Raw genomic sequence first — 26,130 nt, 5'->3', positions numbered from 1 at the left:
AGGAGAGGGAGGAGAGAGCAGGAAAGGGGAATGAGAAAGGGGGAGGGGAAGTGTGTGGGGAGTGATAAGTGGGGAGAGAAGGAGAGGCTAACAACTACATAAGAGGTGTACAGACACAGAGGCAAAGCTTGGACAGAACCCAGGCCTCCCAAAACAGCAGGTGACCTGTCCCTTCCACCTGAGAGTGTGCCCTGATCATTACCTCTCCCCACAAGGTGAAGCATGGCAAGCAAGCCTATACCCGCCTGGCCAAAGCCAGCCATGTTCCTTCCTGAATGCAGACAGGAAGTTCACATTTCAGAAGGGCAGGGACCACTTTCAAAGTCACTGGAGGCTTCACATTGTCACAATTACAGTTAATCAATTTCATGGCATCTCTGACAGCTCAGGCTGCTTGAAGGGAACTTCAGGAAGAAGACTAAGATGTGAAAAATGATTTTTTTTTCCCTGTGTGTCTTATATCATACATTTATTTTCCATTAACACCTTTAGCTATGTGCTCAGTGAAGCATGCACTAAGTTTTAAAATTCTACAGTCAACTTTTATGTTAAAACTCGAAAAGGTTCAGATACTCAAATCTGGCATTTTCAGAAATGACATTCTAAACAATGAAATGCACACTAACAAACACTATAGATTTTCTACCAGACTCTATATCATGCTGAGTTGATCAAAGAGCATAGTACGCATTTCCTGGTATCATTTAGATATCTCTTTATTTATATTGGAATAGATTCTGAAATCTGGTCATGGTGTGCTACTTATAACCTTGGTATTTTATTATCAAGATTCATAAATTACACACCATTTAGATAAAAAAATGCACATTTCAGAATTACTGATATGCCCTCAAGAGATTAATATATAACACATCAGATTTGAAAGAGTAAAGAGAAAGAATGGGCGACAGTAACTCATCAAGGGCTTGGAGGCTTAATGGAGATAATTCCTCTTCAGTGCTAGGCTTTGAACTTTGGTTAATGATGATTATAGATGAAAGAGAACTCAGCTTACCCAGTTCCCTGAAGATTTGCATATTAAATCACACACCAGCAGGTAGAAGTCCAAAGTAGGGCAAGTGAGTGTGTCCTCAGCTCCTCTTCCCCTCTCATGCTCAAGGGGCCCTTTTCAACTTATGCACATGCAGACTTTAAATCTATCTTAAAACTTCCAAGTCTGGACATTTTCTGGTCCCATCACCATGCCCACCTACGTCTTCCAAATCAAAATTCCTTTCCTTGGTTTCAGATGCTTCTTTTGATAATTTTTTTCTTAATACTTAAAAAGTACTAAGTTGTCTGTCCTACCTTAGGCACTAATAATTAATAGCGACCACTCCATTCACACCCATTCACTGAAAGCCTGTTGTCATTGTGAATCTTATTTTATGTGGGAGAGGGAGACACCACGTGAGAGCATCACAGTAGTGCGTGCTAAGGAAACAGAGAAAGAAGAGATGGGAATGGAGTGTTGTGATGGGTTCACTAAACAAACAGGTTAAGAAGTATAACCTATGAGAAATTTGAATAATGACTGAACCAAGTAAAGGAGTGAGCTGTGTGGAAGAATCAGACTTGCAGGCAAAAGAGAAAGTACAGATGTGGAGATGTGCAAAGCCATCGAGGAGCCACGGGTCCCAGAACACGATAAGATAGGATTGTGCAAACTGAGCTAGAGGTTGCACAGGCCAGGGGAACTCAAATGCTGAGATGCTACAAGCCGCTGTAAGGATTTGGCTGAGGGAAGTGATGTCATGCAGACTCCGGTGGTCCAGCAATAGGCAGGCAGGCTGCTTGGTTCCCAGAAGTGTTAGCAGTGGCTGTGGGAAGTATCTGGAGTCTCCATACACTCTAAACACAGAGCCGTCACCATGAGCTGATGGAGAGTATTGCAAAGACCCTACAGAGTGTCCGTTCTTGTCTTCCTCTGTTAGGTGCACTTGTGTCTTCCAGCAAAATACAGCCCATTACTCTCTTTCTCTTTTGTTTTCCTACACCCAGAAAGGTAGTATAAGTGTTCGTAAAGAATGAATTATTTCTGGAAATAACTGGAGTTTATACACACAAAGAGAGAAGGGCAATGAACGAATTATACAGATATCTGTTGAATTATAGAGCAGAGGCTGGCTGAGGTTCTGAAGAGAAGAGATCATCAGGTAACAGACACTGACAGATATGAAGGTTTGTGGGGGAGGGGTACACACCCCTTCACCCCACTTAATCAATATCTTATAACCCAGGAATTGAAATTGCAGACCTCTGATCATGGTCAGCAGAAGGATAGTTTGCCTTATCTCTGGTCCTGGGCCAGGACATGGCTTTCAGAATGATGGAGAACATCTCATGAATACTGTCTAGTGGAGGCTTCACAGTAAAGAGCAAAGGCTCTCTCTTAAGAGTTAGTCCATATGCAGCTGCTGATCTAATCCCTTTGCAGGAAAGCATCCCTCTGGAATGCTGACTGTTCTGGAGGCTTTAGGAATAATATAAACCCTGCCTATAATGGAGTTAATCACAGTGGTCCCTTTCGCCACTGCCCACTATTACCCCTTGAGAGTGCCTCACTTTACTCTGTAATAAGCCAAGTCTGTCTTCTGCAATATACTCTGACTCATTTGAATTCTTTCAACAAAGGTCACACAGGCCTCAGAGATGAGGGGATTGCAGAGAGATCCTCATGACAAGCTGAGGACCACCACACTTTTAATAGAGACTGCAACTCTATATTATTTATCCAAATTACAAGCCAAATAGTGCTTTGGACACTTGAAACTACCTTGGAAGGTAAGGCCTCCCAAGTAAGTCAATCAAGCCATGCCTTTGACATTGTTTTCTGGGCAAACTGGCATGCAACATATACATCTGGATGCACTTGATTGGGTACTAGTCATTTAAAATAGAATCAGAGAGGTTGGCTTTAGAAAGTATACAAGGGTTTAGCAGCACATCACTGCTTCCCATATTTATATAAACTAAACACATGCAAGCAAGACACCACACTTGTATAAGAACTGCACAAGGGCCGGGCGGTGGTGGCAGTGCACGCCTTTAATCCCAGCACTCGGGAGGCAGAGCCAGGTGGATCTCTGTGAGATCAAGGCTAGCCTGGGCTACCAAGTGAGTTCCAGGAAAGGTGCAAAGCTACACAGAGAAACCCTGTCTCGAAAAACCAAAAAAACACAAACAAACAAAAAAAAAACTGCACAAAAAATAAAATGTTCCCTTCCTCCACATAGTCAGGCTTCCATACTGATGAGTCTCTACTGGTTTTAAATAAAATTCTAAAGGGCAAAGAGGCCCAGTGGATGGTCCCACACCATGCACATATGGACAGCATTAATTAAATTTAGTGGATTATTTTTTTTAAAAAAGTAAAAAGAAAGATGTGGGTTGAAGGGGAGTGTGTTAGGGGTGAGGTGAGTGGAGTTAGATGAGGAAATACGGGGTGTATGTTATCAGAATCCAGTCCAAGAATGGAATCCTATGAGAATTCTGAGTGCTTGTGAGAAAACAGGACAGAGTCTTGTGACTTCCGATTCTTCAAAACACAGACTTGTTCTTGGCATGTATGCTGTTGTTATTCATGTGCGTCTCTGGAAAAACCTGTTTTTGCCGTGCATGGCTTCTCCTGGAGACTGAACACCTTACTCTCGTGACTCTTCTTAAACCCTCAGAGTATGAACTGTCCAGTGTTCTGAATAAAGCTGGCTATTGCATGAGACTATAGTCTGCCTCTTTTTTAGGCCCTCCTCTCACAGGTTCATGCCTCCAATTATAGCAGTAGACAGATATTACCATATTTCATTGGAATATGCATGAAATTCTCAAGAACAAAGAAAAATAATTTTAAAAGATTAGGAAACCACAGGAACAGTTTTACATTAATCATTTTTAATAAGCAGTAAGTATATTACATTGCAGATATTTTATTCACATAAAAAATATGATAGGGACCTTTGTCAATAATTTGGATGTGTTTTCCCAGTAAGTGCAAGCTACCTCCTTCCAAGCCAAGGTCTGGAGAGGTGTAGCTTGCAGGCTCTTACCTTGTGGTAACACCTGAAGTAAGCAGCACGCTCGTCTGAGAACTTCTCCAGCCTTTTTGGACCCTTGCTTGACGCTTTCTTGAACACTAACCAGCATCGTTGGTAAATCTACAAGGAAATGCAGCAACAGTTCAGCATCCCCAGACTTGACTGCTTCTGTCATCTGCACTTCAACATTTCCCTTTGTCATTTTCGCCTGTGAAATGCTCACACACTGGAAATGAAGGTTGGTCTGGGAAAGTAAGAGTCGGGGAAAATGAGCAAACCATGTTTTTCTGACAGTTACTGGAATCAAAATATGTAAGCACGTGAGGGCTGATTTCTCCATGTTTTGATATGGATCACTAGTAGATTTCAGGAAAAATTCCAGAAATAAAAATCTGCTAGTACCTGACAGAAGGGTGAAGAATCTGGACTTGCTACTAACTGTCAGAAATCTTGCTGTGTACCATTTATCCATCTGTCCTAGCGACTTAACATACATTAGTTGTCTCTGCCCAGGTGGGATGCAGAGATGAATCCTCTCTTCTCTGAAGCTTAGAGCAGAGTATAGAGTCAAATGGGTCTGATGCCACTGGATATAGAATAGAACGTTGTTATATATAACAATTAGAATTAGAAACTATTCAGTCTTCAGCAGTAAGGAGTGTCAAAGTTATCATGCTTCTATTATGGATAATTTAACCCACCTTGCTCACCTACATGGTACTAAAGACAGACATCCTGAGCTCTAGGAGGGAACCTATACTCTTGTTTTCCTAAATGGTCATGTTATCAAAGTGCTTCTAAATGTTGATACTTAGAATTGCTTAATAAGCAGCACACCTCTGATGGCCACATGACAATATTTGGTTACATGACAATTCTTACCCTGGCTGGGGATGAAATTCATACCCTTACGCTTACACAGAAGAGCTTGGCTGACTGAGTTCTCATCCTCCCATTTCCACAACTTCATTATTTCTTAAATACCCAGAAGTATGCATTGTGCTTTTGACGTCAGTCTAAATCTAATGGCCGATATCTACATTCTTTTCCCATCTTCCCTTGTCCTCACCCCCATACCCTCTCTTTCTGGTCATTAAATCACAGTCTAATAAATTACTAAATAACCATAAGAAGATAAGTCAAAGGGATAGGTGAGATTTGTGCACAAAAGTCTTTTTCAGGGTGGAGAGCCATCCATGAAAATTAGCATTCTGAGCTCTGCTGTTGGCAGAAGAGTCCTATCAACATCGAGATTATGTCTGAAGAGCAGATGAGTCAATTGGCTCACTAAAATTGTACCGCCACCAAGGACTGTAATTACAGCGGCAAATGTCACTCGCTCATTCGCATCAAGTGTGAGGAAAAGGTTTCTTCCTTTTTATTGGCAACCTCCTGTTTCTGCACATGCCTCTGAAATGGGCTCAGAAATGGAACATTCTAGAGGTATGTAAAAATAAAAATAAAAAGTACTCCCGCTGCAAGAAAAAGACACTTTCCCCAAAAAAGGGTATTTTAAATTTCCTAATTTTATCTCCACTTTTCAGACCCACTTGTTTTTAATGAGAGCATTTTTAACTTTGGAGATCTGTTCACTTTTTCCTCAGTCAAACCAGGATTCGCCTGGCTCCCTTCCAAAGGCTGCTGCATGCAAACTAAAGAGCCCTCATTCCAGCGTCTTTACTGAGCACCATCTCTGACCCATCTGTATGAAGTTTAGCAGACTTTTGTTTCTCACTCTGTGCCTCTCTCTTTGCTTTATTGAACAATAAGACACAAAAGTGCAATTTTATAGCAATACAACAGCAAAAATAATGTTCTATAAGTCATATGCAGGGGCTGGAGAAAGGGCTGAGTGGTTAAGAGCACTTGCTTAACAGCCTATAACTCCTGCTCCAGGGAGTCAACATCTTCTTCTGGCCTCCTTGGGAACTGAACTCATACACACACACCCAACATAGAGACACAAACATACACATAACTTTTTTTTAAATGAAACCTCAAACAAAAAATAAATTCAATGCAGCCAAGATGTAAGATAACTCTAAAATGGATTAAGATACACTTGTCGTTCAGGAAATAAAGACAGTCTGACTGTGGCATAAGAAAGAACAGGCTAAGATGCAAATTTCACTGTGCAAATACCTGATATGTACCTAAGCAGTACAGAATTTCAACAGGATTAGAACACTCCTGATCCTTCCTTTGTTCCACATCCATTTTCCATCAGTGGCTCCAAGTGTGGTCTAGCCTCACTGGTGATCACCCTTAACTATGCAGAGTCCTAGAGATCAGACAAAGTCTACTAAATAAGAACCTACTGTGATCAGGCCATATAAATCTACTCTTCAGTATGCCCCCCATATATTTAATTTTCGATTTCAGACCAATGCATGGATTATTTGTAATGTTCCTTCAGACAGTGCAGTGCTTCCCACCTGGGACTGACAGCATGGACTTTCCCAATAAGGGTTGGTGCTGACAGGATGACTTGCTGGATAAAAACCCTTGCTGTCAAGCCTAACAACCCGAGTTTGACCCCTGGGACCCACATGGTGGAGAAGAGAGCCAAGTCCTGCAAGGTTTCCCCTGACATCCTTGTGTCACCTACACCCTCACCCATGAAAAAAATAAAATGTTACATTAATAAATGCAATAACAAATTTTATAAAAAGAGAATTCTCCAATCATAATGAGACTCTGAGATCTCATTACATGGAGCATTCTTTCATAATTGATACAACATATCAGTTGCCATTTTGAATTCCAGAGACACACACTGAAGGTGAAACATGATGTGTGGGGGCTATTAAAAAAGCTGAATTCCCATTTTCATTCGCTGCCCCCACTCTGTCTTGAGAACTTGACATGCACCTGAGTAGGTTCCCTGGCCAGAAGCAGTTGGTAGTTAATGATAAATATATCATTAGCAGAGAATTTTGTGTCAGAGATGTTGTATTGAGATTGAGATATCTAATATTGATGTGTTGGGTTGAAGGAGTTCTACCATATATCTTTGGCGGGCTTCAAACTCCTGGCTAGTCTTCTTCTTCCTCTTTGAGTGTAGAGCAGTCATTTTATTTATTTATTTTTAATGAAGGGACATTCTGTACTATGTAAGATGGTTACTAACAGCTCTTGTAACAGAGAGCCAAGGGATGGATAGAGCCCTCCAAGATCACAATCAAGATCAACCATTATGTTATGTTCTCTTAGGTACCTTCACCACAACTACAACAATGACTCATTCTCACTGCTAGAGATTAACACGTAATCTAAGATTCCATATATGAAGGAGAGGAACAGCATGGGCGCTGGCAACCAAAGTCAAGTCCTCTGCAAGAGCAACAAGTGCTCTTAATTTCTGAGCCTCTGCTCCAGCTCTGACTTACAGACTTAAGCAATGAGCCAGATTTGGGTTGTAAGCCTTGATTTACTAATCTCTATGTAGTAGAATTTTTCAAATCATAGCTCTGGGCCATCTTTGATGAACATAAAAACCTATCTGTCAAGTTCCTGCTTGGGGAAACAGAGTGGAGAATAAGCCTTGTGTAAGAATCCCATTTATCCCCCCTCTGCCATGAGGCAAAATCTTACTTCACTAAATTTATATTAAAATGTTAGCCTGAGGCTTCTTAATCCCTTCCACCAAGTATCTAGTGTCCACAGTGAAGGTAAGAGTTGCTGTCCTATGGGCCTCCCCCTGTGGAATGCGAGCATCACTCTTTAACCTTGGGATGGTACTGGGTTTTTCATAACTCCTTTGTTCTAGGAAGCTAAGGTATACATTGCATGTAGGGGAAGGGGCAGGTCATGGGTGTTTTCCATTTTATCAGTACTTATTTCCTACATTCATATCAGCTCTCTCTTCCCCAGCACTATCCTAACTTTAAAGATCAGCCTCAGCTACACAGTCCTGAGTTGTCTCTTTTCTCCTACCCTTCCACAATCTTTTGACCATTCTCCAAAACAAACCAAGTATTTTTTCTCATTCAGAATATGAATACCAATAGCAAGCTGCCTCTGGATTCCTCCTCTGCCTATTGCAGAAAGATGACCCTTCTGTATGCATCATCTCAATGACTCCTTCTAGCAAAGCTGGAACCTGGGAAGTATTGTCTCTGCATTATAGGGAGAGAAACAGCAAGAGTGAGCTTAGACATCTACCCAGGGTCCCGAAGCTCCTTGAAACAAGCCAGAAGTCAACTTTGTTTGCTGTGCTCTAGAAAACTATTAACATGGACATCTGGATTTCCCTAGAAAAGTTAAACCCCCAGCAAAGCACAAACAGGTGCAAAGGTCAACCTTCCTGTTAGAAATGAGAATCTTCCACTCTGTTCCTGATCCAGTTGGAAACTCCTGCTCCCTGAAAGAGACACCATGATAAATGAAGACCCCATGGGAATAGGAAGAAGCAGAGTGCTAGAGAGGTCCCCAGAAATCCACAAAGATACCTCCACTATAGACTACTGGCAATGGTTGAGAGAGTGCCTGAACTCACCTACTCTGGTGATCGGATGGCCTAACACCCTAATTGTCATGATAGAACTCTCATCCAGTGACTGATGGATGCATATGCAGAGATCCATGGCCAAACCCAGGTGGAACTCCAGGAGTCCAATCGGCAAGAAAGAGGAGGGATTATATGAGCAAGAGATATCAAGACCATGACTGGAAAAAGCACAGGGACAAATAGCGAATCTAGTGGAAACACATGAACTGTGGACCAATAGCTGAGGAGCCCCATGGAACTGGACCAGGCCCTCTAGATAAGTGAGACAGTTGATGAGCTTGAACTGTTTGGGAGGCCCCCTGGACAGTAGGACCAAGACCTATCCTTGGTGCATGAGCTGGCTTTTTGGAGCCTGGGGCCTATGCTGAGACACTTTGCTCAGCCTTGGTGCAGGGAGGAGGGGACTGGACCTGCCTGGACTGAATCTACCATGCTTGGCTGAATCCCCAGGGGAGAACTTGCCTTGGAGGAAGTGGGGATGGGGGAGTGGATTGGGAGGGGAAGCTGGAAGGTGGGAGGAGGGAGGACAGAGGAATCAATGGCTGATATGTAAAATTAAATTAATTATAAAATAAAAATATTTATTAAAGAAAAGAAGTGAGCATCTTGCTTATTGGCCCTAAAAAGTGACATCTAACTATGACAGTGCATGCTTTCATCTGGACCACTGATTCCCAGCTCATCTATTCCAGTGTATAGTTGAAGTTTTGACTTTAATTCACTGGCAACCACTTTAGTGTCTAAGAGAGTGTTTCTGAAATTGAGATCCTAAGGACACAAGTACATAAGAAGTGTCCATATTGACAAGGCTTCCTACTCTGCAGTGTGTAAGAAGTGTTTGCACTGACCAGGCTTCCTACTCTAGCTTGTTCTCCTTTAGTCTGTGTTCTTGGCAGAAGTCTGAAAGTCCAAGCATGCATTGCTGATGCCTCAGGAAGTACCACATGCAACTCCTCCACTTTCCGTATCTTCTCTCCCCTCTCTATCTTTCAACCTCACTGGCTTCTGTAGTCACAGTGGCAACAAGCTGAGAGTCCAGGCTGACAGACTCCTGTGACAGCTGATCACCTGGGCTGCCTGTGAGAGCCTTGCCCTTCCCTCTGGCTGACTCTGCCCTTCCAAAGTCAGTTCCTCTATCCCTTTGAGACAGATAAAATGCTGAAGTCTAAAGATTCCCCAACATCTATAGAAGGTGTCATTGGCCCATACAATGTGGAAATCAAGAGAGAAGAGTGTAAGCTACAAGGCATAGGAGACAGGGGTGAGCCAAGCAATAGGTCCTCTCCGTCCTGCTTGCCAGTAACTGCACATTTCTCCTGTGACAATAGAATAGCATTGTTCGGAAACATAACTGAGGGCAGGACAGGTAAGTTTCCAGGCCTGTGAAGGTCATGTGTGTATGCTATCTCAACTCATACTTCCAACTTGCTAGTGAGGATCCTTAGAAGTTGGTACCTGAACCTTAAAAGAGGGGACTCTTCAGCATTTCCCAAGTCCTAACTTATGGGCTGCTACCAACACCGCTTTACAGAATAACAATCTAGTTCAGAATGGTGCACATGGTGGTTTGAAAGAAAATGGCCCCAAAGTGGGTGGCACTATTAGGAGGTGTGGCCTTGTTGGAGTAGGTGTGGCCTTGTTGGAGAAAGTGGGCCACTGTGGAGGTGGGCTTTGCAGTCTCATATATGCTCAAGCCACGTTCATTGAGACAGTAGACTTCCTGATGCCTGCAAGCCAAGGTGTACGAATCTCAGCTACTTCTCCAGCACCATGTCTGCCTGAATGCCACCATGTCCCACCATGATGATAATGGACTAAGCCTCTGAAAACATAAGCCTCCCCAACTAAATGTTTTTCCTTTATAAGAGTTGCTGAGGTCATGGTGTCTCTTGACAGCAATAGAAAACCTAAGACAATGTATTTTTTGAAGGAAAAAAAAAATCAATGAGCAGGGTGGTGGTGGCTCACGCCTTTAATCCCAGCACTCAGGAGGCAGAGGCAGGCAGATCTCTGTGAGTTCAAGGCCAGCCTGGTCTACAGAGTGAGATCCAGGAAAGGCGAAAAGCTACACAGAGAAACCCTGTCTCAAAAAATGAAAAATAAAACAAAAACAAACAACAACAACAACAACAAAAAAAAAAAAACAAAATCAATGAAGAAACAACAGGATTTCTTTTTGTCTGTATGTACTTTTTGAGTTTTAAGGGGAAAATGCAATTTGAAAATAAATTGCAATGTAGGTCTCAAGAAACAGTTTAAATTCCCTGCAAAGAAAAATACCAGCAAAATGATAGGTTAGTTAATCATAAACAAAGGGTGTTTAAAGAGAATTTGAAATACTTAAAAAGCATCCATAGGCAATAAATTAGCAGTGGCACCACAGACCAATGGTATAAATTAAAACAACCATTCCAGAAGCAGAATGATGCCTATAATTTAACCCAGAAATGAAACTTCTAGGACTCCCTTACCCCTAGGAAATAACTAGAAGCATGCAAACATGTGGGCATAGAGTTCTCTGAAGTAACCATTAGCAACACACAAATGATGCAGCTGACTGCTTCAACCACATCTTCCCTACAAACTGAAAACAGTCCATCATTACAATGATACTGCCCAAGACCATGGAAAACGCCAAACAGTTAAGTGTGAAAACTATTCACCTAAAAATGAAATTCCTGTTTTTTACCCCCAAATTATGTACTCATATATTATCATATATTAATTTAGCAAATTTATTTCAATCAGCTATTCATGCAAACTTATAAATTCTGACTCTTTCACACACAAAAAAATCTTTAAAAAATAAATAGATGAACAATATAGGAAGATAGATAATATATACTTTTAGCATGCACACATACATGCACTCACACATACATAACATACACACACACACATACACACACACACACACACACACAAACACTTTCTTTTTAAAAACAATGAACTCTCTAACACAATACACAAACCCAGTGGGTCTGTATTTCTGTATGTGGTGGGGGTATAACAGTCTAACCTAAGCCCACAGCATCTGCAGTTCAGAGTTCTCTATTTTCAGTCAAACTTCTTTAATCTGCCTTCTACCTACCACTGGGGCATCTTTAGACACTCATGTGACCACATCTTTGTTTTGCATAAAGCACTTTCAAGGATTACTATTACCTTTAAGGGAAAACCAAGGATGTAACAAAGCATCCAAAACTGGCCTTCCCTATCATGTGACATCATTTTTAGGCCTTCTTCATTGCAGTCTTCATTTCTGACTATATATCCTATAGTTAAATGTGGAGCTGTTAGTATAATCCAAAACAGTATGTAGCATGCTTGTCTATCATCCAGAGGTGAAACCCCAGGCTGCACCCCCAGTACCACAAAAGATAAAGCTAATAATGATAGTTATATGCTGCTTGGAAAGAGCTTTTATGGTATCAATATCTGCCGTGGACTGTTCAGTTCACTCCTGCTGAATACAGGGAGCCATTCTCTGGCCAGTGCAGTAGAACAGTATGAAGAAAGCAAGACATTGTTATGCACATTTTCCAGCTCCTTCTTTCCCTTCTGTTCTCAGAAATACAGAATGGAAAAGGAAGCACATGAGGAGAATTTCAAAGGGGAAGTACAAGACGAGTCAGAGAGGAGAGATGGGGATGGATTTAATCAAAACATGATGTGTGTATGGGGCTGGAGAGACAGTTCAGTGGTCAAAAGCACTGGCTGCAATTCCAGAGGACCCACATGGCAGCTGTAACAATCATTTCTAACTCCAGTTCCAGATAATCTGGTGTCCTTTTTTGTCAACAGTGGGTAACACACACATACACACACACACACACACACACACACACACACACACACACACACATTGCAGAGACACACATGCAGCCAAAACAACCTCACATCGAATTTTTTTAAATCTACATATGTATGAAATTGTCACACAATAAAATGAAAAAATATTTCTTTTCTAAGAATTATATTAGCTGGATTAATCTAGCTTCTATTTTTAATGAGACTCAGCAAAAAATCACATCAAAACAAAACAAAAACTAAGACAAATAGCACGCGGAGAATCTCAACAACTGAGTAAGCACTGAATTCAAACACTGGATTCAAGATGTCATTCATTAATCTATTCATCCAACCTTCATCAGGTCCCTGAACAACATTAGACACTGTCTAAGCACAAAAGATATAAATATAAATAAAATGGAGAGAATCTAATGCACCCACTGGGCTTCTGGTTAATATTACTCATGTGTCTATGTGAACAAGTGTGTACATGGGTTTGTTTATGCATCATCTGCTCTACAAACAATACAACCTGTGGGGCTAGGAACCATGAAGAAATATGAGCCAAGGAAGAGACTTGTTTGTGTGTGATGATATATTGTGTAGCCCAATAAAGTTTATCTGGGGATCAGAGGACAGAGCCAGCGACTAAAATAGACATAAAGTTCAGGCGGTAGTGGCACTCACCTTTAATCCTATCATGTGGGAGGCAGAGATCTGTCTGGATCTCTGAGTTCAAGGCCACACTTGGCTACATGAGAGAAACAGAACCAGGCAGTGGTGACACATGTCTTTAATCCCTGGAAGTAATATGGCAGGACACAGAAAATTATATGCATGCAGACACAGGAACTCACTCTCTTGAGGCTAAGAATTTTGTAGATGTAAGCTACTAGCTGGTTGTTCTGCTTCTCTGATCTTTCAGCTTTCACCTTTTAAGATTTGTGTTACACTTGTGGCAGGTACAGAGGCCAGGAACAGCTGCAAAGTAGCTCTTAGAGGAAGGCAACAACAGGACATGAAGCTGGCAGAGATACCAGGATAAAGGCATAGTGACTGCGGAGATGAAGATGTGAGAGGTGCTGAGCGTGGGTCGTATCAGGCAGCCATGGTGGCTCTCCTGGGAAATGCTTGGTTTTTTTCTTTGAGTGAAATTCTTTCTTAGTGAAGTGAAACATTTCATTTGAGCAGAGCAGAATGCAACATGCTAAACACACCACAAGTGTGCTGACTAGCAGAAGTAGAATGGCTAGTTAGGAAGCTGTTGTAGGCAACACACGCTGGCTGGGACAAGTCTTACAGTTTTGAATGTGAAATGTCCCTCACAGGCTCCTGTACTTTTTTATAGCCCAGCCCCACCTACCTAGAGAAAGGTGCCATCCACAGTGAGCTGGGCTCTCTTACTTCGATTAACAGTCCAGACAATCCCTCACAGGCATGTCTGTAGGCCAATCTGATAAAGACAATTTGCCAACCAAGACTCAGTTTTTTCAGGTGATTCTAGGTTGTCGGGTTGATGATCGCTAGGACAACTTTTAAAATATATTGATAATACTATCTCTTCTATATGCAGGTCTTGAAATTTGGATGATTTAGCATCTTTAAAATATTAATAATACAGTTCAGTATGCAGCAAGGGATCCACAGTGGTTACCAGCTTGTAATACCCATGTGGGTGGTGACCTGCCTGCAGACAAAGACAGCATATACATTTTCCTTCTCCTTTGTTTCTTCAGTTCTACAAGTGTTTCTAAAAATCAACCATATGGTAGGCACTATACTCCTGGTAAAATGACATTATACAAAGCAAAGTCCAGAGTGCTCACTTTCTAGTGTGCAGAGACAAACCCCAGTTATCCCAGGATGCATCACTAAACCTGACATGTGAGGATGATTGTAGGTGGTCTTCTTGAAACCCAGTCTTTTGGTAGAACTCTTCCAGTGAGTATTTGGTGGCATTAAAAAAGGAAATGATTGGACTGGGATGTAGCTCAATGCTAGAGCACTTGCTAGACTTTATACTCATTGCCTTGAGTCATAAGGATCACAAATTCAAGGCTTACTCAGACTACAAAGTGAGTTCAAAGCCAGCCTAAGCAACTTAGTGAGGATCTGTCTCAAAATTCAAAAGCAAAAGGAAGGCTGGGGCATAGCTTAATGAATTAGTGCTTGCCCAGCATGCATACATCATAGTTTAAATCCCAACATCTCCCTGTAGACACAAAGATATACCTCTCAAAATGCTCTGTTCCATAACCAAGGATGAATGAATATCCCTCCAGATTCTTTTCCCTTTTAGCTCTATGGCTGATTCTTTCCTGTTCATTGGGTCATTGATGGAATTTCTGTACAAGTCACCCCAAATCTTCAAACAACAAACATATAATCACTTCTCATCAATACCAACAATTATAACAATTTAATAGTCAGTTGTTTTATTCTGAACTGGCTTTGTCGATTATGGTTGGGTGTATTCACATATGAACTGTTAAGTCATGGGTTATTATTTTGTGATCACACACCTCTGTATAGTATTGTCTCTAATGAGGACAAGAGGCTGTTCTCTTAGAACAAGCAAGATCCCAAAATAGTAAGCAAAAATATTTAATTAACCATTTTTAATGTGCATGTGTATGGTGTGTAGGCATATGTGTTTATATGTGTGGGGCATACACACACACACACACACACACACACACACACACACACATATATATATATATATATATATATATATATATATATATATACACACACACACATATGGATGTACATGCATGTGAAGGCCTGAGGTTGATATCAGGAGTATGCCTTGATTGCTCACTACCTTATTCACTGAGGCAGGGTCTCTCACTGAACCCAGAGCATGCCAATAAAGCTCCAAGAGTTCCCTGCCTCTGCCTTGTCAGCAGTGGAATTACAGGCAGTAGCCATGTCCACCAGGCATTTTACTTGGGCTCTGGGGCTCCAAGCTCCAGTCCCCATGCTTTCATGATAGGTTCCCACCTTCCCAGGCCTAAGTAACCATTTTAATTGAAGAAAATGATGGATCTTACATATAACTACAGAAAATATCCTGAATGAACCCCACATAGCCTCACTGACCAGAGGCTGGAGTGGTTGAGGATGTTCACTCCTCTTCCAGAGGAGCTGAGTTTGGTTCCAGCACCCACATCAGGCAGCTCACAGCTACCTGTAACTCCAGCTCCAGAGGTTCATGATCCACGGTCTCTGACACCTTCTTCTGGCCTCCGTGTAACTGCATGTACATGGTGGACAGAAACTCACAAGGGCACACTCATACACAAACAAGAAATAAACCCTTAGTACAATATCACAACCAGGAGACAGACATCCATGTGGGGTTTTGTTGTTTGAATCTTAAATGATGTTATAATAAAAAAAAAAAAAGAGCCAGATATTGGGGTAAAAACTGAAAGACCAGAGAAGCATATTAAGCCACAGCCACCAGCTATTACCTCACCAACTCCACAAATCTTCTGACTGAAATCCTCTGAGTTCTCACCTGAAAGGGTCTCAGCTGAACTGACTTAGTTCCTGTTTACTCACACCTTGTATACCTTTCTCTGCCCTGCCATCACTTTCTGAGATTAAAGGCCTGTGTGTTTCCCAGTACTGGGAATTAAAGATGTGTGCCACCACTGCCTAGCTCTGTTTCCAGTGTGGCCTTGAACGCACAGAGATCCAGATTGATCTCTGCCTCTCAAGTGATAGGATTAAGGGTCTATGCCACCACTGTCTGGCCTCTATGTCAAATCTAGTGGCTGGCTCTGTCCTCTGATCCGCTGGCAAGCTTTATTGGGGTACACAATTTATTACCATAAGTTTTCCCATCACTAGGAACCCCTCACCTGCTCTTTATCACCACAATCCTCCATGTTTTATATTTTTGTGACTCCTCAGCAATCACTCATTTATTATCCTTTTATGCAATTGTGGTTTTTTTATGAATCTTGTATGAGCATAGTCACACAGCATGTACCTTTGTGTTTGGCTATTTCACTCACCTGGGTCCCCTGTGGTGGTGTTCCAGTGTCAGTGTGTCACAGTTTGCTGCCATTCAGTCACTCAAGGACTTCTGGCCTTTCTCCAGTTTCTAGATGTTATGAAAAAAGCTTCTATCAACATTCACATATAGATTTTTTTTGTGAAAGTGAGCCAGGGTCTGCCTGGGATAAACCTCATGATCTTCAGTGTCATTTTACTTCAACTGTTTATAATCATCTTAAATATTTCCTATATAAGCATTCAGAACTACACCAGAGAGTGTTATGAGTTTTGCTTCAACCTTCAAAGGTAAATTTTAAAACTTCAGGAAAGAAAAATCATTCATAACCACGCATCTATTTGCTTACTGGGGTCTTCCCCTTCGATGTTCCCAACCCTCCTTAAATTGTTTCTTTTCTGTTTAGAAATCTTCCATTAACTACTCTTCTGCGGCAGATCTGCTGCTGCTGGCAAATTCTCATTCATCCCCTCTGCCAATGTCTTAACTTCCCCTTTGTTCTTGGAGGTTATCTTCCCTAGACATGAAATTCTGCTTTGATGGCTCCTTTTCCTTTAGTACTTGAAGGGTACATTTCTTCACAACCACCATGCATTTGGACACCCTGTCTAGCCCTTTCCTCTCCTTGGTAGTCAAATATTATAAATTTGTTATAGCCCTGAGCACAGTGGGGTTTTTTAATCCTGCTTTCTCTTTGTTTCTACTGTTCTGTACTTTCTATTTTCTGCCTTTCTTCTACTCATACATTCTACTGTTGAGGCCATCCCTCAGCTTTTCTCCATGTGTTTCAGGCATGATTGTATTACTCACTTGGGGCAGTTTTATCATTGTTTTTTTAATGTCCTTTTTGGTCGGGTATCTATCATCTCTGTTCTCTCTCTCTCTCTCTCTCTCATTGTTGTTTTTGTTTGTTTGTTTTTTGAGACAGAGTTTCTCTGTGAAGTCCTAGCTGTCCTAGAACTCGTTCTGTAAACCAGGCTAGCCTTGAACTCAGAGGTCTGCCTGCCTCTGTTTTCCGAGTGCCTGGATTAAAGGCATGAGCCACCACCACCCATCTCTGTCATCTCAATGTTGATACTCTTTTGGGTTTCTGAAACAGGATCTCAGGTAGCTAGGACTGGCCTTGAACTCACTATGTAGTCTAAGCATGACTCTGACCTTCTGATCCCTCAGCCTCCACCTCTGAAGTGCTGGGGCTACAGGTATTCATCACCACACTTGGTTTATGTTAAGATATTGTTTATATAAAGACTAAATTTTGTACTGAGACATCAGTATGAGATTCTGGATCTTAATTAAACTGATCTCAGCCAGATCTCTCTAAAATTGCTGCAGAAGGGAGCGGGTTGGAAAGTATGCCTACTCATGCCTGATGGATAGAAAGTGTGTCTCCTCAGGACTGATGTATAAAAAGTGTGTCCTTCACAACTGATGTAGAAACCCAGGTTTTTCTCTTAGAATCGGGATGCTTACAGAGGCCCTCATGATTGCACGAGGAAAGGGAGTTCCATCTGACCATCTTGTCTTCACTGCAGCAGCCCTTCAATGTGGGGGCTGTCATCGTTTGTGGGTGATGCTGACTCCACTGTACCTTCTCTATAACACATTCCAGTAGAAGAGCATCTCTATGGTTTGGGGTGGGGTAAAAATCCAGACTCCCCATGTTGTGTCCAAAGGCACTACAGTAGAGAAGGCTCATCATTAACTGGAGGGAATGACAGACCCAAGCCTGGCCTTCATAGGTCCTACCTTGGTAGAATGTTGGAAAAATTCATCTTGGTCTCATAGAGATTGAAGACCAGGGCCTCACTCCATTGTCACAGGTCACAGTCTGTTTCTCTTTCAGTAAGCTGAATCAGATCAGTTCTGACCTTTTTTGTCCTGCTTGGCTTCTTGTTCTCTTATTGGTACACATTTGTCAGTACATCCTTTCTGTCTGTGCCTATTGACATTTTTGGGTTACTGGTATCTTTAGCAACATGCATGAACCAGCTTATCTTATTCTCTCCATGTTTCAGAGATCTCTCAGGTTCCATTTATGCACAATGTCCTGGGTACATCCATAGGAAAGAGGCATATCACTGTCCCTGCCTGCTGGTGGAAGTTTGAAATGTTTTCATAGGTCTGTTCTTGGGTGAACTTTGCTAACATTTGTCTCACAGCTCTTCCCAGAGTGAGAGTGGATGATTCTGGAAGTAGCTGAGGCCTTACAGCAGTGGTTCTCAATCTGTGGGTCTTGACTCCTTTGGGGTTCTAACAACCTTTGCACAAGGGTCACCTAAGACCATCTGGAATATCAGACATTTACATTTTGATTCATAACAGTAGCAAAATTACAGTTATGAAATAACAAAGAAAATAATTTTATAGCTGTAGGTCATGACAACATGAGGAACTGGGTAAAAGAGTCTCAGCAATAGGAAGGTTGAGAACTGCTTGCCTTAAAGCATCCCCACTGGCCATAGTGTCAGAAACTGCCCCCAACCACCTCTACAGCAGTCCCAGGTCTAAACACAGTGACTTCAGATCAACATCGGGAGTCACAGTTACTGATCTGACTGCAGCCTCATCATCCACACCACTCCCTTAGAGGCTAAAATCACACACCATCCTCTCTTAATCATGTCAAATGCTTAAGGCCTCAAGAGCACCCAGCTATCGTTTCTTTATATCTAAGTGGCTGAGTAAACGAACCAACAAGCAAATAAATGAACCAAGAAATACCATATTACAAACTTACAAAATTCCCGGAATCTCATAAACAATGCTTGTGGAGTCAAGAGCCTCAGGATGCAGCTGGCATTTCCAAGCAAGCCTTGACATAAATACAAAAATGGGGGGCCAAAAAAAGCAAGCAAGCAGCCTTGAGAAGTCCAAAATGCATAGAGCGCCAACATTCCACCACATGGAGAGACACTGACTTCAAAGAAGCTTCATTTCAAATGACCATACAATGTATTTTCCCTTTAAAGATTCCCTCCATGAAATGCCCCTTCCTAAGACCATGAAGAAAGGCTTTATACTGTGGAAATGGCCATCCTTGATAGCAGGCATTTGTCACATCAGTATCTTCAAACATCGATGGAGTTTGCTCTAAATCCAGGGGCCCTCAACCTGAATAAATTCCCAGGTATGCTGAAACAAACATATTTCTGTAATTAGAAACAAGTTCTAACAACATTGCAGAAGCACCTATCTGCTGTGGCGAAATGTTAAACTCCCAGGTGAGAGAGGTTTCATTTGAAAAGGCCTTTTCTAAAGCCAACTGCACTGACGGCTTCGGAGGAAAGGGTCAGCGCGGCTTAGACTCTGAGCGTCCACATTGCTGGGCAACACCGAGTAAAAGTCATTCGGTATGAGGGCTCGATATAGAAAATTAGAATGCCACTCTCAAACAAAGGAAGAGGAATGAATTCCATGGTTGAGAAAACACTATTTAAAAAAAATTCCACAAGGAACAGATGCTGCTGGGAAAGGGCAGGAAGGTCCAAAGGTAATAGGCTGTAAAGATTTAAGCCAAGGATTCAAGAGGAGGAACACTGCTTGGTCACACAGGACAGCTGAGCCTTTGCATGGACAAGTCGTAGGGAAGAACCCTGTCAAAAACCTAGTCTTGGATGAGCAAGATGGCCCAGTGGACAAAGGGGCTTGTTCCCAAGACTAGCAGCCTGGATTTGGTTCCCCTGAACCCACAAGGTGAAACAAGAGCCCTCTACAACTTGTCTTCTGACCTTACAGATGTACACAAGAGTAAATAATATGACTTTTCAAAGAAATAATTATTTTTAAAGAAATTTACTCATGCTTCCAAGGAATGGGAAAAAAAGCATCTGCAAGGTGAATGTGTTAGGCCCTAAATTTAAGGATGAGAGCAATTAAAATCTGTGGACACATTAATTATTAATATTGTCATTATTATGTCAGCATCATCAGGGACTCTCCCCTGCTCCTAAATGACAGTCACTCAGCTTTGTGTAGCACATGTACTTGCTCATTTATGACTCTTCTAAGACTTACAAGCTCAAAACACTTATGTCCTTGAGACATCACTGGAAAAGTCACAAAATTATCACACTATGAAGTCAAGCCCTGGTCCCTGAGCTCAAGTCATTAATATCTAGTCCAAGGAAAGTCTTTGTGACCCTGAGATTTTCATAATTAATCCTCTAGCCACTGGTTATTGTGTGTGTGTGTGTGTGTGTGTGTGTGTATGTGTGTGTGTGTGTGTGCATGTTGGGTATTACGTGTTCATGTATGTTTGCTTATGTGTGTAGAGGCCAGAGGCTGATATGAGGTGTCTTATTCAGGCACTTCCCACCTTATATTTTCAGACAGGGTCTCTCACTGAACCTGGATCCTACTGTTTGAAGTAGACCAGCTGGCTATCGAGCCCCAGGGAACCTCTTGACTTTGCCTCCATAGCCTTAGGATTACAGATTCATGCAACCAGGCTGAGCTTTTTCCTGGGTGCTGGGGATCTGGACTCACACTTGTACCACAGGCACTTTAACAAATTAAGTATCTCTCTGGCCTGCAAACTGGCCCTTTTCTTTCTAAATCCCTTTTTCAGGGACTGAACTCATTCCTGACAGTAAAAGGAGGTTTCACTAAGTTATTCGTAGAACAGATAAAATGAGACAGCCATCAAAGAGGCAATAGCCTGGTTTTTGTATGTGCCCATCACTGCCTGCAAATAGCCGTCAGCATTGGCGGAGAATATTTTATCTAAAATTACAATAGTAATCAAAGAATACAATTTTCTTCTTCTATTGTTGGCTTTTATGTAGGAAAAACAACCACATATCTTGTAGAGTCTACTGAAATAATAATCTTCAAAATAGAAAAATCTGGTTTTCTGCATCACAAATTTAGTATTAAGAGAGATACAGCTTAAGGGCTGGACTTGTACTCAGCTGGTACAGTGCCAGCCCATGATATATGATGCACCAAATCAACTAGGTATGTTAGCATGCACCTGTAATCACAGCACTCAGCAGGTAGAGGCTAGAAGATCAGTTCAAGACAACCTCAGCTACATAGGAAATTTAAGTACAGACCGGGATACATGAAAACAAGTCTCAGAAGAACAAAAGGCAGAGGGATTAGATGGAAGAGAAAGAGAAGAGGAGAAGGAGGTGGAGAGTGGAGGGCTCCTTAACAAAGATTATTGTTTTACTGGTTATATATTCATCTCCTAATTGAATGCTTTATTATTATTACTACTGATAGGGTGTGATTACAATACAGACAAAGCAAATCTAAATCCTGAATCACTGAAATGCTATAAGGTATCTTTTTTGTTGTATCATCCAGGTCATCTTTAAGCCAAGCTAGGTGGATTACACCTTTAATCACAGCGCTTTAGAGGCAGAGGCAGGTGGAACTCTGTGAAGTCAGTGCAAGCCTAGACTATCCATTGAGACTGCCTCAAAACGAAAAAGAGATAAAAGGTCTCCTGAGGAGGCCCATATCGTGTATGTGGAGGGCCACATTTCAGGACTCTTAGCAGATGTCAGCAGCCACAAACAAATGGTACCAAAATCTCTATCCACCATGCTTTCCTATATACATATACATTTCCATAACAGAGTTAATTTATAATTTAGGCACAGCAACAAATTAGAACAATAGCTAAATGACAGAGAACAATCTCAGCCAGTGTGTGGCCCACTGCAGGGCAAGCTCTGTTAGTGAGCACTGTCTCTCAAGATCTTATTGCAAAGGCTGGAGAGATGGCTCAGGGGTCAAGAGTGTTTGCTGCTCTTCCAGGGGACGAGAGTTCTATTCCAGAACCTGTCAGGTGGCTTACAACCTCCTGTAGCTCCAACTCCAGGAGGTGCAACATCCTCCGCAGGATTCCGTGGATACCACACTCACATGTGTGCATATATGCACACATACATAGAAACAAATCTTTTCTTTTAAAAGAGGTCCTAGTGTGCTCTATACTACCTTTCTGTACAATGTGGGCTGATATCTCAGGAAAGCACCTTACAGCTTCCCTTTGGCAGATCTCACGTCAACGTAACTGCCCTTATTCTTTGAGGCTATGATTAAGTGAAATAAGGGTGACCTGAGCCCAGGTACTTCCATACCATGGCAACCGAGCTGGTGACACAAATGTGGCTACTGCTATGGCTAGTGTCCACCATCGACTTGACCAAATCTAGACTCATCTGGGAACAGGCCTCTGAGCATGTTATCTTATGTTAACTGATGTGGAGAGGTGTGCCCACTCTGGGAGGCACCATTCCCAGGTCTGGGATCCTGTACTCAAAGAGAGAACTGAGCAGTATTGTAATTGTGGATGTGATGGGCCCAACTGCTACCTACAATCTCCTGCTGCCTTAGCTTCCCTACTGTGAACTGTGAGATAAAATAAACCCTGACTCCATTCAGTCACTTTTGTCAGGGTATTTCTGCACAGCAATAGAAAAGAAAGCTTAAGACAGCTCCTAAGTGAACTAAGTGATTCATGAGTGCATCGTGTGTACATCATGGATATGCTCAACAAAGGGAGGATTCGTGCCCTGGGCAGGAAGAGAGTATATTCCGTAGCCTTGCAAGATCTTGTTGCCTTACTGGGGTCAGTGCACAATTTAGAATTCATGAATTATTTACTTCTAGAATTTTTTCACAGAGTGTTTGAGACAAGAGCCACAGAAATAGAAAGCTGTCTTACATCTGAATGACACAGAGCTGCTGACAAGTGCTTTTTGTGACTGGATCAGGACTTCTAAGATGCTGCCCACCAGGGCCAACAGACAGTGTCTAAATCTGTATTTGGATGTGACAATGACGAGGGAGGTACAACCGGCACCTGGTGGACGGGAAACAGGAATGTTGTTAAATATACTGGAGGCCACAGGGTAATCCTCATTACAGAAACGAACCACAGCAATTTAGGGCTTAAAATACTTAAAACTGAAGCTAAGGAGATGGTGGGTAAGAGGGGCCTCCTTTCAGTTAGAGCCTGCAACCCAGAGGGAAGAGGAGTCACTGACGACAGGCAGCAGCAACAGATTCCTCACACTGGAAAACAAACACCAGGGTGAAGGAGCAGTTCTGACAAGACTGAGGCTGCCTTAAGGTCACGTTCACACAGACACCAACTTGCTTTCCAAGTCAAGACATGCCTGCTGTCCCCAGAGAAACTATTCAAAACTTCAAAGGTTTTTCAAACTCAGGTGGCAGCAATTAGTTTAGGCCAGGCGGTTCCGACAAAGCTAGAGGAAATGCCTTTCAAGCCTTGGGTCTCAGCATCTCCTGGCATCTTGCCCAAACTGGAGAATGGCTAGAAAAGCCACTGCCAGCCACCCAGACAGGGAAAAGAGGAGAGAAAGTGGCAGGGTCAGGATCAGTCAATAGGAAAGGGAAATGACAGGGTAGCAGCAGCAAGCATGTAAAGTCACAAGTCTGCATGCAACCCAGAGGCTTCAGACAAGCTGTGATTCAGGCCCACGCAGGGCCTCCTATACTACCAGGATCCCCCCTCCTCTCCCTCCTGTTCCTCCTCCTCCTTCTCTTTCCCCTCCTTCTCTTGAGGTGAAGTAGGTCTCAAGTAGCCTAGAATGGTCATCAACTCACTATGCAGCTTAGGATGACCTTGAACTTCGGATCCTCCCTCCTCCACCTCCCTCATTCTTGGATTACATACAAAGGACATCATGCCCAGTTCATACCCAAGCTGCCTGCTTGCTAGGCAAAACTCTACCAACTAAGCTACATCTTCATCCCCCTGGAGATGGGACTTTCTGACTGTCACACCTATGTCAAGGTATGTCCAAGCACATAGAGAAGACGTGCAATGCCAACCAAGAGCACAGCCTGCCTCATCTCAAATGTTGTTTGTAAAGCACACATGCCAGAGCCCAAGAGACAGCTCAGTGCCTGAACGAGGCTGGGTGTTCAGATCCCCAAGCCTGGTGGTTGCTTCCCAGTACTGAGGAGGCAGAGACAGACATCCCTAGGACAAGCTGGCAAGCAAGAGCAGTGGAATCATCAAGCTCTGGGCTCATCAAGAGAAAACCTATCAGTAAATAGAGCAGATAACAACTGAGAAAGACATTGGACATCAACGACACACGGATGCACAGATGCCCACAAACATGCAAACACACAAAATATATATAGACACACGCAATAAAATAAAACAAGATGCCGGGCAGTGCATGCCTTTGATTCCAGTGCTCAGGAGGCAGAGGCAGGTGCATCTCTGAGAGTTTGAGGCCCACCTGGTCTACAGACCGAGTTCCAGGATGGCCAAGGCTACACAGAGAAATCCTGTCTTAAAAAACCAAAAATAAAGAAATAAATAAATAGAAATAAAATAGACATACTGTGTAGGCCTTGCAGGTTGTCTAACCTTTCTGTCCTTTCTGAGATAACTGTAATAGTCCCTTCCTCCTTGTCAGAGAGAATCCAAGAAGCCCTGATACGTACAGCATCTTAGAACAGTGTCAGGAGACTGACCAGTTCTTCAATACACGTCAGCTACTGTCACCGTACAATGAATAAAGACTGTGGCTACATTCTTCATCCCCTTCTCCTCAACTCAAGCTCATGCTGCAGGCAGTCAATAAATATTTGTTGTAAAGACTGAGTGTGTGGGAGGCCCTTGAGCCTGCACTTGGAGAATAGTGATGATCACCCCAATCATAAAGAAGTCATGCCCCCACAGTGACTGCATAATGGCCTCTCTGGAGACTGTCGGTGCTGCCAGGGGTGAGGCCTGCTGCCAGGTCTACTCCCACATGGTAATTGGATGGTGGTGGATACGCAGAGAAGTAGCTCCCAAGTGGCATAGAGAAACAAAGGAGAAAGCGCCATGAGCAGAGCCAGCAGCCTCCATATAAACCCCTTCTTGGTGCTTCCTTGGAAATGTGCCTCCACAAAGTCTGACTGGAGTTGCCCTTGCCCCCAGAAAGGATGCGAAGAAGGCAGGAGCATTTTTGCCAGACACTGATTGGCCCCCGGCTCCCCCATGACTTTATAGGAGTAATGGCGGCAAGAGCTCAGCCTCTTCCATCTGCCTACTGCAGGGTAAAAGCAGCCGAGGAGGAAGCTATTGAGTGTTGCAGGACCCTGAATGCATTAGTGCTTCAGCGTGTTATGAAACAAAGCCAAGCCAGTGCTTTCTTCCCACCCTAACATCAGTTTAACCTTCTGAGTCTCCAGAATTTCAAAGCTTCCCTGGCTGGCATCCAAGGTGTACTGCAGTTTTAATCTTCTGGTCCTCTGGTCCTCTGGAATGCTAAGGTCCTAAGGCTAAAATGGAAGTGGATTCAAGATTCATCGGAACCTAAATATTCCATTCCAGTGCAAGGCTTTTACAATGTGACTCTGAGGGCATTAGTGCGGTGATAGGAACACAGACACTGGTAACATCATTTCAAATACTTATTAATGGTGGGCCACAAACTTGGCTGTAGGCAAATAGCATAATATGGACCTGATGAGTTATGAGTCATGTCCTCCATATGACAAAAATAAGCTAATTATAGGGGAAAGCCACCACATTTGTTGGACTAGGCCTGGAAAGAAGTTGCATCAGGGTTTTCAGAAAAGATGAAAATGTGGTTTAGACCACCTCCATGGGAGCAACTGGAGACCTGATCAGAGAAACTTAGCTTTCCTTGTGCACATTGGAATGGATGTGTCCACTCTAGTGCTATTTGAAATAGGAAAGGAGGTGATGCAATTGAAACGTTTACCAGTAGGCAACAATTAAAGTAAAGTCAAGTCAGCTTGGAAGACCATGCAGGGGT

The 26,130-nt window shown here is 42.6% G+C and overlaps 1 protein-coding gene across 1 annotated transcript in view; it reads right to left on the bottom strand.

Annotated features, from left to right (window-relative positions):
* Dok5 (docking protein 5) overlaps nt 1–26,130 on the bottom strand; it is a 148,423-nt gene that overhangs the window by 79,907 nt on the left and 42,386 nt on the right. The window contains exon 2 of the mRNA XM_036185022.1: nt 4,047–4,154. Coding sequence (XP_036040915.1) covers nt 4,047–4,154 — 108 coding nt within the window. The remainder of the gene's footprint in view (nt 1–4,046; nt 4,155–26,130) is intronic.

Source organism: Onychomys torridus, chromosome 4 (genome assembly GCF_903995425.1).
Source record: "Onychomys torridus chromosome 4, mOncTor1.1, whole genome shotgun sequence".
Classification (NCBI taxonomy): Eukaryota; Metazoa; Chordata; class Mammalia; order Rodentia; family Cricetidae; genus Onychomys; species Onychomys torridus.
This window is presented reverse-complemented; position numbering and strand designations above follow the sequence as displayed.